At 47.8% G+C, this 12,966-nt stretch overlaps 1 protein-coding gene across 1 annotated transcript; it reads left to right on the top strand.

The window, feature by feature from the left end:
- Positions 1-4,763: 4,763 nt before the first annotated feature.
- On the top strand, positions 4,764-12,233 carry LOC123992609. Its single transcript, XM_046293884.1, has 12 exons — positions 4,764-4,939; positions 5,044-5,259; positions 5,368-5,513; positions 5,635-6,016; positions 6,153-6,344; positions 6,534-7,090; positions 7,256-7,363; positions 7,522-7,594; positions 7,734-8,074; positions 8,244-8,331; positions 10,672-10,771; positions 12,058-12,233. Exons 2-9 carry the CDS (start codon positions 5,058-5,060, stop codon positions 8,072-8,074), a joined length of 2,001 nt encoding a protein of 666 aa, XP_046149840.1. The 5' UTR covers positions 4,764-4,939; positions 5,044-5,057; the 3' UTR covers positions 8,244-8,331; positions 10,672-10,771; positions 12,058-12,233.
- The last annotated feature ends 733 nt before the right edge of the window (positions 12,234-12,966 follow it).

The following is a 12,966-nucleotide window of genomic DNA, read 5'->3' as shown; positions in this document are numbered from 1 at the left end:
GTGTCTCTAAAGCTGAAAGCTCATAGTTTGCCCTGTGGTTGCCTCTGTTGTCCAGGAGGAGGAGCTGGAGAGGCAAAAGCAGGAGCAGATAGCCCTGCTACAGGAGTTGGAGGAGAAGAAGAGCAAGCTGGAGCTGCTGCTGCAGGAGGCCCAGCAAGAGAGAGAGCAGCTGCAGACGGCCATGAACCAGGACACACCTGCATCTGGAACACAGAAAACACCAGCCCAAGACGTCAGCCCTGCTGCCTCAACTCCCGAGGTGGGTGGGATTGTGTGTGAAGAGATGTGGTTGTGGTGGGATTGTGTGTGAAGAGATGTGGTTGTGGTGGGATTGTGTGTGAAGAGATGTGGTTGTGGTGGGATTGTGTGTGAAGAGATGTGGGATTGTGTGTGAAGAGATGTGGTTGTTGTGGGATTGTGTGTGAAGAGATGTGTTGTTGGGTGTGTGAAGAGATTGATTGTGTGAAGAGATGTGGTTGTGGTGGGATTTGTGTGAAGAGATGTGGTTGTGGTGGGATGTGTGAAGAGATGTGGGATTATGTGTGAAGAGATGTGGTTGTTGTGGGATTTGTTGAAGAGATGGGATTGTGTGTGAAGAGATGTGGTTGTTTGGGATTGTGGGATGTGGGATTGTGTGTGAAGAGATGTGGTTGTTGTGGGATTGTGTGTGAAGAGATGTGGGATTGTGTGTGAAGAGATGTGGTTGTTGTGGGATTGTGTGTGAAGAGATGTGGGATTATGTGTGAAGAGATGTGGTTGAGGGATTGTGTGAAGAGTGGGAAGAGATGTGGTTGTTGTGGGATTGTGTGTGAAGAGATGTGGTTGTGGAGGGATTGTGAAGAGATGTGGTTGTGGAGGGATTTATGTGAAGAGATGTGGTTGTGGAGGGATTGTGTGTGAAGAGATGTGGTTGTGGAGGGATTGTGTGTGAAGAGATGTGGTTGTGGAGGGATTGTGTGTGAAGAGATGTGGGATCGTGTGTGAAGAGATGTGGTTGTTGTGGGATTGTGTGTGAAGAGATGTGGTTGTGGAGGGATTGTGTGTGAAGAGATGTGGTTGTGGAGGGATTGTGTGTGAAGAGATGTGGTTGTGGAGGGATTGTGTGTGAAGAGATGTGGTTGTGGTGGGATTGTGTGTGTGTATTTATCTGAGCCATGATGTGAATCAATAATACCCTGAATTATATTTTAAAATATATTTCGTGATGGTTTCTACACTTGAACTGAGCTGTGTGTGTGTGTGTGTGTGTGTGTGTGTGTGTGTGTGTGTGTGTGTGTGTGTGTGTGTGTGTGTGTGTGTGTGTGTGTGTGTGTGTGTGTGTGTGTGAGCCATGATGTAAATCAATATTACCCTGAACTGAAGTATGTTTTCAATATATTTCATGATTGTTTCTACACTTGAACTGAGCTCCGTGTGTTTGACTGTGTGTTTCCACATATGCAACACTGACTTGTTCTGTGTTTGTCCCTGTGCAGTCTACTATACACTCAGCTGCTGAGGATGACCACTCCAGGAGAATCCGAGAGTATCAGCAGCGTCTCTTTGACCAGAACAGGTGTGTTTCTTGGCTGATTCATATGATGAAATTAAAACAGCTGCCTATTGCTGATTTGTGTCTCATGTGGCAGGTAGCCTAGCGGGTTAAGAGCATTGGGCCAGTAACTGAAAGGTCACTGGTTCAAACCTTGAGCGAGGCACTAAATGCTCATTTGCTGTGGCTGACCCCATCTGCCGTATTTGACTCATAGATCTATCTATCAACACCTAACTTATGTCTACTTTTATGGATGTTTTGGTCATTTATCTAAAAAAACATTTTTTTTCAATGTTTCAATCTCTTAGACTTCATAAGCAGTCCGTGGAGGAGGCTCGCCGGCGTCTGGAAGGGTACCAACGCACGCTAAGAAACCGCTACTCTGGTCAAACTAACTCAACATGTCTCCCTCCTGGTACCACAGCCCGTCTTCTACCACACTTTAAAGGAGGAATCAATCCCCCGGCAGTGCCCCTAGAACTCCCCTCTGGTTCTGGCCTGCTCCCCTGTCTCCCTGTAGCACTTAGTCCCCACTCTAGAGCTCACACCCCTTTGGACCTCCCCACACAGGAGCCCTCCATCTTGGCTCAAACTCTCTTCCTCCCTGGCACTACAGTTGGCTCGCATATTAACTCCAGAACCTCACCAGTGCAGCTAGAACCCACCTTTGAAAGCCTAAGGGACCAAAGAGCAGGTGTATGGCTGGTGGAAAATGTGTTTAGTAGAGTCACAGAGGATGTCCCTGAGAAGCTACCTCCACCCTCTACCTCGTTACACCCCCAGTCCTACAGACCACATCCTGTTTCTCTCCACCCTACTCCACACATCCCACTCCCATCAAGAACTGACCCCATCCCACCCATCAGCCCAACCCTTTCAGAAGTGGGGGCCCCGGTAAATCCTGGGTCTGTCCTGCGGGCCCCGGACAAGTTTGGGGAGGAGGTGGAGAGGCAGAGGCAGGAGCTACGGGAGGCCCAGCGGCGGGTGGAGGCCCAGAGGGAGGTGCTCTTCATGCAGCAGAGGGAACTGGAGGAGGAACAGAGGGAGCAGAGGAGGAGACAGAGGGAGGTGTTACAGGCACTGCTCACTGCTGATGACACACAGGTAAGGAAACAAACGACACCTTAAGGGTTTTACCTGCTGTTACTAAGGCAGGTCTGCTATTGGTTTAAAGTGATTCAAAAAGCAAGAGTAACACTAACATGTAGAACTAATAGTTAGCCCAAACATGTACATTATGTCAATGAAATTGCATGGATACACTCTGCCTACTGACTATAAAGTAGCTTAACAGCCATATCTGTCTGTGTCTGTCTCGATCTCTGTGTGGCTCCACCAGCCTGGTCCAGAGACCACTGATGGTTTGGGGTCAGAACGTCTCAGTCTGATGGCAGCTCTGCTTCGGGCCATCGAGGAGTCCAATGGGCAAACCTCAACATCGGTAGAAACCAGTCAGAGCCACGATGACACACTCTACGTCCAGAGTTCACACTCAGACAGACCCGCCCCTCACCCACTCCCCCACCCCCGGGCAGCCAAACCCCCGGTGGCCCGTGCCAGGCTGGCCGTCATGGAGATGACAGAGCAGCACGAGCTCAGTGCCATCCAAGAGGTGGAGACGCCAGCCAATGCCAGCCTGATCACAGGTCAGCCAGCCACACCCACAGGGGGCACCATACACCACACGGCAGTGGTCAACTCTAGTAACCACTTGTATACATCCTTCATAAACAAGCGTGTATCTCTAACCAGGTTCTGTGTATTGTGCAGAAGAGAGTGTGGCAGTATCTATTGAAAGGGCAATTGCAGAAGAACAGGGCCACTCTGAAAGAGGTCACTCCAGCACCTCTGTGTCCAGTGCATGGGAACACACAGCTGGGACTGGGAGTGAGACATTAACCGGGTCTGGTAGATCCAGCAAGCTGTCCTGGAGAGAGAGACTACAGCTAGAGGCTGGTGCCTCTCCTGGACCTGGTAAGGAAAGGAGGAATGGATGAAGGGGAATAGAGAGATATCTTATGCCAGGGTGGTTACCACAGGAGTATAACATAAGGATCCTTTCTCTTTTTATAAGCTTTAGACTGATGGTCATGGAGTCCTCTCAGACATTTTCAATTACTCTAATCCATCTGTCCTATATCCTAGATCCCACCACAGCACTCCCAGAACGCTCTAATCACTCCTGTCAGCTTGGGAGAGGTGTCCTTGGTAAATCTCATACAGAGGTAAGGGTTTTTACTGGTTCTATTTCCGTCTCAGAGGTCCACCATATTGTGGATAAATGATCAGTTGCCCAATCTGAGGGTTTGTGGTCTGTCCTACAATACCATGATGTTGCATGAGAAGCAGTTTTTTGTTTTGTGTTTTGTCTTGTGTTCGTGACTGTTTGGGTTTCTGTTTCCTTTCTGAGCATGATGTCAATCAATATTACCCTGAATTAAGTATATTTAAAATATATTTCATTATGGTTCCTACACTTGAACTGCGCTGTGTGTGTGTGTGTTCTTTCTGAGCCATGATGTAAATCAATTGTTCCTGAAGTATATGTGAAAACATATTTCATGAAGGTTTCTACACTTGAACTGAGCTCTCTGTGTGTGTCAGTGTATCATTATTTGTGTGTGTGTTGTGTGTGTGTGTGTGTATCTTTATTTGTGTGTGTGTGTGTATCTTTATTTGTGTGTGTGTGTGTATCTTTGTTTGTGTGTGTGTGTGTTCTTTCTGAGCCATGATGTAAATCAATTGTTCCTGAAGTATATGTGAAAACATATTTCATGAAGGTTTCTACACTTGAACTGAGCTCTCTGTGTGTGTCCGTGTATCATTATTTATTTATTATTTATTTGCTCTTTCCAGTGTTATTTATATACCGTCGCTATGTTATTATACCCTTCCTGTCTAACCCTGGTGTCTTCCTGTGTTGTGTCCCTGTCTAACCCTGGTGTCTTCCTGTGTTGTGTCCCTGTCTAACCCTGGTGTCTTCCTGTGTTGTGTCCCTGTCTAACCCTGGTGTCTTCCTGTGTTGTGTCCCTGTCTAACCCTGGTGTCTTCCTGTGTTGTGTCCCTGTCATCTGTGTGTGTCCCAGTTAAGCCTGGTGTCTTCCTGTGTTGTGTCCCTCAGAACCTGACTACCTGTCCTCTACCCCATCTCTTCCTGGAAGTGTCCCTGTCCACCACTGGTGTCTTCCTGAACACACCTCCTGTCATCGGACCCTGAACACACCTCCACGGACCCTGAACACACCTCCACGGACCCTGAACACACCTCCACGGACCCTGAACACACCTCCACGGACCCTGAACACACCTCCACGGACCCTGAACACACCTCCACGGACCCTGAACACACCTCCACGGACCCTGAACACACCTCCACGGACCCTGAACACACCTCCACCCAAATAGGTGTGTGTGTGACTTGTCTGTAGGCCTGATCAATTGAGTATATACCAATTCGGTCTTGTCAGAAATGATATCTTTTATCCTCTTCTCTTTTCCCCCCCCATAAGACTCTTCCCTGCTCATGGCTGGGTTTGGAATGGGAGGAGGAGGAACAAATAAAAAGATATCGGTCAATGGCTCCTCTTCATCCAGACACAGTTCCTGTAGGGGTGTATCTGGTACCATTTTAGACTCACTCATACACAGCAGCAGTATCCAGCGCATCATAGACAAATACACCAGGGAGCTCAACTTTTCTCTTAGTACTGCTGGGAACCAGACGGGTACACACAATTTTCATCTCTTTTTGATTATAGTATCCTATAGTAGTGCATTTCCAAACGGCAGCCTCTTACAATTCCCCTTTTCTTACTCTTCCTCCTCCCATCCAGGTCAAGCTGCAGTACTAGAAGGGTCAGTGTGTGAGGAGCCAAGCTCCTCTGTGTCGCAGCAGAAGCCCTGGTCTAAGTTACTGCAGGAGAATGAGGGACCAGACAGGTCACCTGTTTTGGAGTCAGGAGCTCAGGGGCAGGACCAGGTGGGTCCATCAACACCCTCGTACTCCATTCAATGGCATTATGGGTTCAGAGTAAATATTCCAATTTTTAGTATCAACATTAACTAATTCAAGGCATCTCTTTTTAAAATGTTTTGTTAAGGAATGGGACAACACTGTCAACCGGATCATGGATCGCCTCTCAGACAAGTCCTCCTCATTGGTTCTGGACCAGGGGCGGGACTCCACTTTCAGCCCAATGACTGGCCAGCCCTCGGATAAGTCATCCTCGCCGGGTCAAGGTTGGGACTCTACTTTGAGCAGAATGATTGGCCAGCTCTCAGGTCAATCAACCTCACTGGACCATGGGTGGGATTCGACTTTGAGCAGAATGATTGGCGGGCTCTCCAATCAGTCAATCTCTGTCAGCCAGCGACTGGACCAGTCATCCCAGTGGCTAGATGAAGTCCAGGATGAGAGCCGGGTGATGAGGCCTCTGGCTGGAGAGCTGGATGAGTCTGCTGCCCAATGGAGTGGGAGCTCAGGTAACCGAGTCAATGAATATGGATGAAATATTACTGTGTGTTGGCTTGTGTTATTGCATGTCTTATTTCAGTGTGTAAGAGCACATTTCTTGCTAATTGCTATACTGAAACCTGAGTTTTTTTTTTTCTACATTAGAAGCTGGTGGTTCTAACTCCCTAGGCTGGGTGGATCTGAGGGTCTCGGGCCAGACAGGAGTGTTCTCTGATCCAGAGGGAGCCCCTGAATCCCAGTTACTGAGCAGCTCCTCTCTCACTGTACGGGAGCCTCCACACTACCAGAGCCTGCAGCACTCTGGGGCCTGCTCCCAGGAAGCAGACAGGACTGGGGGTGAGTCTATTAGTCGTTTTCTAATGATGAATCGGAATTCCCTGATTCTTTTTTCATCCTCCATTTCCTGCGGCATTCACACTGACCCACCAGCTAACTAGTATTCCCCAATCCCTCATTTGTTGTGATGATATGGCTTAGGTACTAGGTTCTGACTGTTAATATTTTTACCTCTGTTCTGTCTCTCAGTGGATCCAGCCTCCGACTCCTTCCACCCCCTCCTGGCTGAGGTCACGCATAACGAGACATCCGAAACCTTCATGACCTTTCACCTTCCAGAAGAGGAAGTGGAGGGGCTATGTTCCCACGATGAAGATGGTGACCATGAAGCACCTGCAGGGGACCTTGAGCTCTCTGCATGCTCAGAGGAGTTTGAGGATGACACAGACCCCTCAGTCACCTCTGAACCGTCTCCTGAGCGCCTGAGAGGAGCGGAGGAACCACCTCAGTCCTCGCCCGCCCCGCACGACTCCTTGTACCAGCTGACCATATCCCAGTGCCTCCCCAATGACTCTGCCCTGCAGGTGTCCCCCAGAGCGGAGGAGGTTGGTCTAGCAGCCTGTGAAGATGTCTCCACTTTGGACATGCCACTTGAAGGAGGGGACACTGATATGGAGAGTACACCAACACCTCAGAGACTTGACAAAAGAGGTGCTATTAAAATTGAGGACCTAGATGCAGGAGAGCCAGATGACCAGCTATGTTCAGAGTCAAAGATCAGCCCTCCCATCTGGGAGAGAATAATGGTATGTATTTCATGACATTTTTTTCACTATTAAAATGTTTCCCAGACTTTGGGTTCAGTGAAGGGGTTGTGTTAATGGATGCCACTCGAGAGGTGGGCTTTGAGAAAGGAGTCTTGTGTGCTGCTATTGGTTGATCTGTGTGATGTCTTTCTCCTCCTCTCTTAGGAGGTGGGCAGTGTGAAGGGGATTATGGATGAGTCCATGCTGACCCTGGTGAGCCTGACAGACACCACACTACAGGGCCAGGAACTCACTGAGGAAGGAGAGATAGAGGTATAAGAAGAAGACGCTGAGAAACAATACATTGTGGAAAAGTTGATTGCCCACTGGCCAGAGGAGTCTAAAGACTGAGTAACTGAGTCTCGTCTGTAACCTCCTCCGCTGCATGCATTTTGTTGGGTAGTCCCTGAACTTGGTGTGGTGTTTCCTAGGAATCAAAGTCGACGATGTTGCCAGAGGAGGACGCCAGTCTACAGGAGAAAGAGACAACCCCCTCTCATGCAGGTGAGAATCAGAAGACCTGAAACTTCTCTGGTTCCTACTCTTCTCTTTCATTCTCTGAATCCTTTCTTGGTCTTTACAATGTCTTTAAATGCATACATGAATCCTTGTTTGTACTTGTTTTGTTTTTTCCTATGGCAAGTGATGCTACTGGAGTTCCAGTCGTGTCCCAGCGTGAATCTACAGGAGGCCTTCCAGCAGAAACGCAGAGCCCTGATCCAGAGGTCTGCCCGCAGGGTGGAGGAGATTCAGGCCAAGAGGGATGGAGCCAGAGCCAACACAATCACCAGGGCCCAGTCTGACATCAGTGAGAGTAGGGCCAACACAACCACCAGGGCCCAGTCTGACCCAACCACTGTTCAGTCAACCACTTCTAAACCCAGGAAAGAGGGGAGGAGTGCAGAGTCAACCCATGCAGGAGGGTATGCCAAGCAGAAAAGCAACAGCCAAAGCCCCAAACTCCCTTGCAGCCTCCCATGCTAGGTAACAATAGAATAGACTAAAATAAGTATAATATTGTGTTAACAAACAACCAACACATGGAAACTCTTGGGGAAGGAAAGTGGGGTTAGTAATGGGTCAAAGACTTGGTCTTATGTGTTGTAGAGTGTTACTGAACCGAGTCCTCCCTCTTTGTCCTCGGTGAGTGAAGCCAAGCTGAAGAAGGTTGGGGAGGTGAGGATCAGCACTCCTGAGATAAGGAAACAGGACGTGGCTGAGATGCATAAGAGAACAGAGAGGTAACATTTACATTACATTTAAGTCATTTAGCAGACGCTCTTATCCAGAGCGGCTTACAAATTGGTGCATTCACCTTATGACATCCAGTGGGACAGTCACTTAACAATAGTGCATCTAAAACTTAGGGGGGGTGGGGTGAGAGGGATTACTTAACCTATCCTAGGTATTCCTTAAAGAGGTGGGGTTTCAGGTGTCTCCGGAAGGTGGTGATTGACTCCGCTGTCCTGGCGTCGTGAGGGAGTTTGTTCCACCATTGGGGGCCAGGGCAGCGAACAGTTTTGACTGGGCTGAGCGGGAGCTGTACTTCTCAGTGGTAGGGAGGCGAGCAGGCCAGAGGTGGATGAACGCAGTGCCCTTGTTTGGGTGTAGGGCCTGATCAGAGCCTGGAGGTACTGAGGTGCCGTTCCCCTCACAGCTCCGTAGGCAAGCACCATGGTCTTGTAGCGGATGCGAGCTTCAACTGGAAGCCAGTGGAGAGAACGGAGGAGCGGGGTGACGTGAGAGAACTTGGGAAGGTTGAACACCAGACGGGCTGCGGCGTTCTGGATGAGTTGAAGGGGTTTAATGGCACAGGCAGGGAGCCCAGCCAACAGCGAGTTGCAGTAATCCAGACGGGAGATGACAAGTGCCTGGATTAGGACCTGCGCCGTTTCCTGTGTGAGGCAGGGTCGTACTCTGCGGATGTTGTAGAGCATGAACCTACAGGAACGGGCCACCGCCTTGATGTTAGTTGAGAACGACAGGGTGTTGTCCAGGATCACGCCAAGGTTCTTGGCGCTCTGGGAGGAGGACACAATGGAGTTGTCGACCGTGATGGCGAGATCATGGAACGGGCAGTCCTTCCCCGGGAGGAAGAGCAGCTCCGTCTTGCCGAGGTTCAGCTTGAGGTGGTGATCCGTCATCCACACTGATATGTCTGCCAGACATGCAGAGATGCGATTCGCCACCTGGTCATCAGAAGGGGAAAGGAGAAGATTAATTGTGTGTCGTCTGCATAGCAATGATAAGAGAGACCATGTGAGGTTATGACAGAGCCAAGTGACTTGGTGTATAGCGAGAATAGGAGAGGGCCAAGAACAGAGCCCTGGGGGACACCAGTGGTGAGAGCGCGTGGTGAGGAGACAGATTCTCGCCACGCCACCTGGTAGGAGCGACCTGTCAGGTAGGACGCAATCCAAGCGTGGGCCGCGCCGGAGATGCCCAACTCGGAGAGGGTGGAGAGGAGGATCTGATGGTTCACAGTATCGAAGGCAGCCGATAGATCTAGAAGGATGAGAGCAGAGGAGAGAGAGTTAGCTTTAGCAGTGCGGAGCGCCTCCGTGATACAGAGGAGAGCAGTCTCAGTTGAATGACTAGTCTTGAAACCTGACTGATTTGGATCAAGAAGGTCATTCAGAGAGAGATAGCGGGAGAGCTGGCCAAGGACGGCACGTTCAAGAGTTTTGGAGAGAAAAGAAAGAAGGGATACTGGTCTGTAATTGTTGACATCGGAGGGATCGAGTGTAGGTTTTTTCAGAAGGGTGCAACTCTCGCTCTCTTGAAGACGGAAGGGACGTAGCCAACGGTCAGGGATGAGTTGATGAGCGAGGTGAGGTAAGGGAGAAGGTCTCCGGAAATGGTCTGGAGAAGAGAGGAGGGGATAGGGTCAAGCGGGCAGGTTGTTGGGCGGCCGGCCGTCACAAGACGCGAGATTTCATCTGGAGAGAGAGGGGAGAAAGAGGTCAGAGCACAGGGTAGGGCAGTGTGAGCAGAACAGCGGTGTCGTTTGACTTAGCAAACGAGGATCGGATGTCGTCGACCTTTTCAAAATGGTTGACGAAGTCATCTGCAGAGAGGGAGGAGGGGGGAGGGGGCGGAGGATTCAGGAGGGAGGAGAAGGTGGCAAAGAGCTTCCTAGGGTTAGAGGCAGATGCTTGGAATTTAGCGTGGTAGAAAGTGGCTTTAGCAGCAGAGACAGAGGAGGAAAATGTAGAGAGGAGGGAGTGAAAGGATGCCAGGTCAGGGAGGCATTTTCCTCCATTTCCGCTCGGCTGCCCGGAGCCCTGTTCTGTGAGCTCGCAATGAGTCATCGAGCCACGGAGCGGGAGGGGAGGACCGAGCCGGCCTGGAGGATAGGGGACATAGAGAGTCAAGGGATGCAGAGAGGGAGGAGAGGAGGGTTGAGGAGGCAGAATCAGGAGATAGGTGGGAGAAGGTTTGAGCGGAGGGAAGACAGTAGTGGAAGGTAACAGGTTATTTCTGTTTTCTGCTCGAACAAGACCCAACCACACATCACATTAACATGATCTGATATCCGACATGTTTCTCTCATGACCTCCCTCTTGGTTGTCTCTCTGCAGGTTGTACAGCCGACTAGATGAGGTGAAGCTTCAGAAGGAGGTCAGGAGCAGACAGGTGGCATATGCCAACAACAGGGAGAAGGCCAAAGAGTTTCATACGGTAACATTTAAAATACCCCAATGTTTAAATGAATGAAATGTGATATTGGTAGAGCATGGCGCCAGGGTTGTGGGTTCGATTCCAACGGGGGACCTGTATGAAAAAAGTATTATAACTTTTGACAACATCCGGTGAAATGGTAGAGCTCCAAATTCAAATTAAATTACTAGAAATATTTAACTTTCATACAATCACAATACACCAAAATAAAGCTTAACTTTAAGCTTGTTAATCCAGCCACCGTGTCAGATTTTAAAAAATGCTTTACGGCGAAAGCAAACCATGCTATTATCTGAGGACAGCACCCCATCAAACAAACCCATGACAATCATATTTCAACCCGCCAGGCTCGACACAAAACTCAGAAATAACTATATAATTCATGCCTTACCTTTGAAGATCTTCTTCTGTTGGCACTGCAATATGTCCCATAAACATCACAAATAGTCCTTTATTTTGATTAATTCTGTCGTTATATCCCCAAAATGTCAATTTATTTGAGGAGTTTGATTCAGGAAAAACACTGGTTCCAACTCGCCCAACATGACTACAAATGATCTAATAAATTACCTGTAATCTTGGTCCAAACATTTCAAACAACTTTCCTAATCCAACTTTAGGTATTTTAAAAGGTAAATAATCAATCAAATTTAAGATGGGATAAACTGTGTTCAATAGCGGATAAAATCAAAGTGGAGCGAGCTTCAGGTCATGCGCCCCAAACAAAACAGTCCACTTGGCTCGACTCTCAGAAAGGAAAGGGCTACTACTTCATTACTCAAAGGAAAAACATCAACCAATTTCTAAAGACTGTTGACAGTAGTGGAAGCCATAGGAACTGCAAGCATATTTATATTAAAACGGCTTGCCGTAGAAAACTAATGGAAAACAGATTGACCTAAAAAAATAAATTCCCTGGATGGATTGTGCTCGGGGTTTCGCCTGCCAAATAATTTATGTTATACTCACAGACATTATTCAAACAGTTTTAGAAACTTCAGAGTGTTTTCTATCCAAATCTACTAATAATATGCGTATCCTAGCTTCTGGGCATGAGTAGCAGGCAATTTACTTTGGGCACGCTTTTCATCCGGATGTGGAAATACTGCCCCCTGACCCAGAGGTTTTAAAATGTATGAACTCATTAACGTAAGTCTCTCTGGATAAGAGCGTCTGCTAAATGAATAAAACGTCAATGTAAAATGATATTGAGTTTTAAAGTTGGTTGATTTACATCAACATTAGTCCGTTTGAATTTATATGAATTCTGTTTTCTCTCTTTACAGAAAACCTTACAGAAGCTACGGGCCAAGCAGTCTTCGCAATGATTTTGAAGATCGATTGCTGTTGTCATGTGTGTTTGCACGTATTTTGTACTTGTGTGTATACATGTATTTTTGTGCAATTTGCAATCAGTAATTTAAAAGATAATATTTGTAATAAAGTGTATATACATAAATTAGTGTTCAGTCTATTCATCACTACTTATTACTGTGTTCACACAACAAAAGCAACCAGTGCACTATTACACACTATATGCTATAGGTACCTGTAAAATAATTTGTTGTTTTAGTCTTTATATGATTTTTTTTTCTGCTGCGTTTGCAAATCCTTATACGTGTAATGATGGCAGGCCCCTTAAATAAACTGAAATTAAACGATTCGTCTGTCAAATAAAGGCCTCCCACCATTTTAACCAAGTGATAAACTGGGGCATATTCATTACGCCGGTTCTGTTGCAAAACGTTAATTGAACGAAATGGTGAGGGACCTACATGAGTTTGTCCAATAAATCTCGTTTCGCTGTGTTTCCGTAATGGAATACGCCCCAGCTCGAGGCAGTTGCAACTTGCGCTGGTCTTCCAGCGGTGGCCTTTGTGATTTATGAGGCAGTTTCCGAGCACGGTCGGTTTAAGGGGAAGCTGTGAAGACGCGTCGCTATAGAAACAAATGCAGGAAGTTGCTGCGGGCGATTTCTGGTAAGCAGTATTTTTTGTGATCAGGAGTGTTGTGATACGTATTTTAGGCATTTACATTAACGTTACTGAATTATGGTGCATGTATTGGTTATCACATTAGGAAGTTGTGCGGTTGCTTGGCTCATGTTTAGACGCAAGCTAATGTTAACTTTAGCCAAAACTGATTTAGCTAGTACTATCGGTCGTCGGTTCAAATGTTGCACGGGCGGGACTATT

This window comes from Oncorhynchus gorbuscha, linkage group LG13, assembly GCF_021184085.1.
Source record: "Oncorhynchus gorbuscha isolate QuinsamMale2020 ecotype Even-year linkage group LG13, OgorEven_v1.0, whole genome shotgun sequence".
Taxonomy (NCBI): Eukaryota; Metazoa; Chordata; class Actinopteri; order Salmoniformes; family Salmonidae; genus Oncorhynchus; species Oncorhynchus gorbuscha.
The sequence above is the reverse complement of the archived record's forward strand: the minus strand, read 5'-3'. Positions and strand labels throughout refer to the sequence as shown.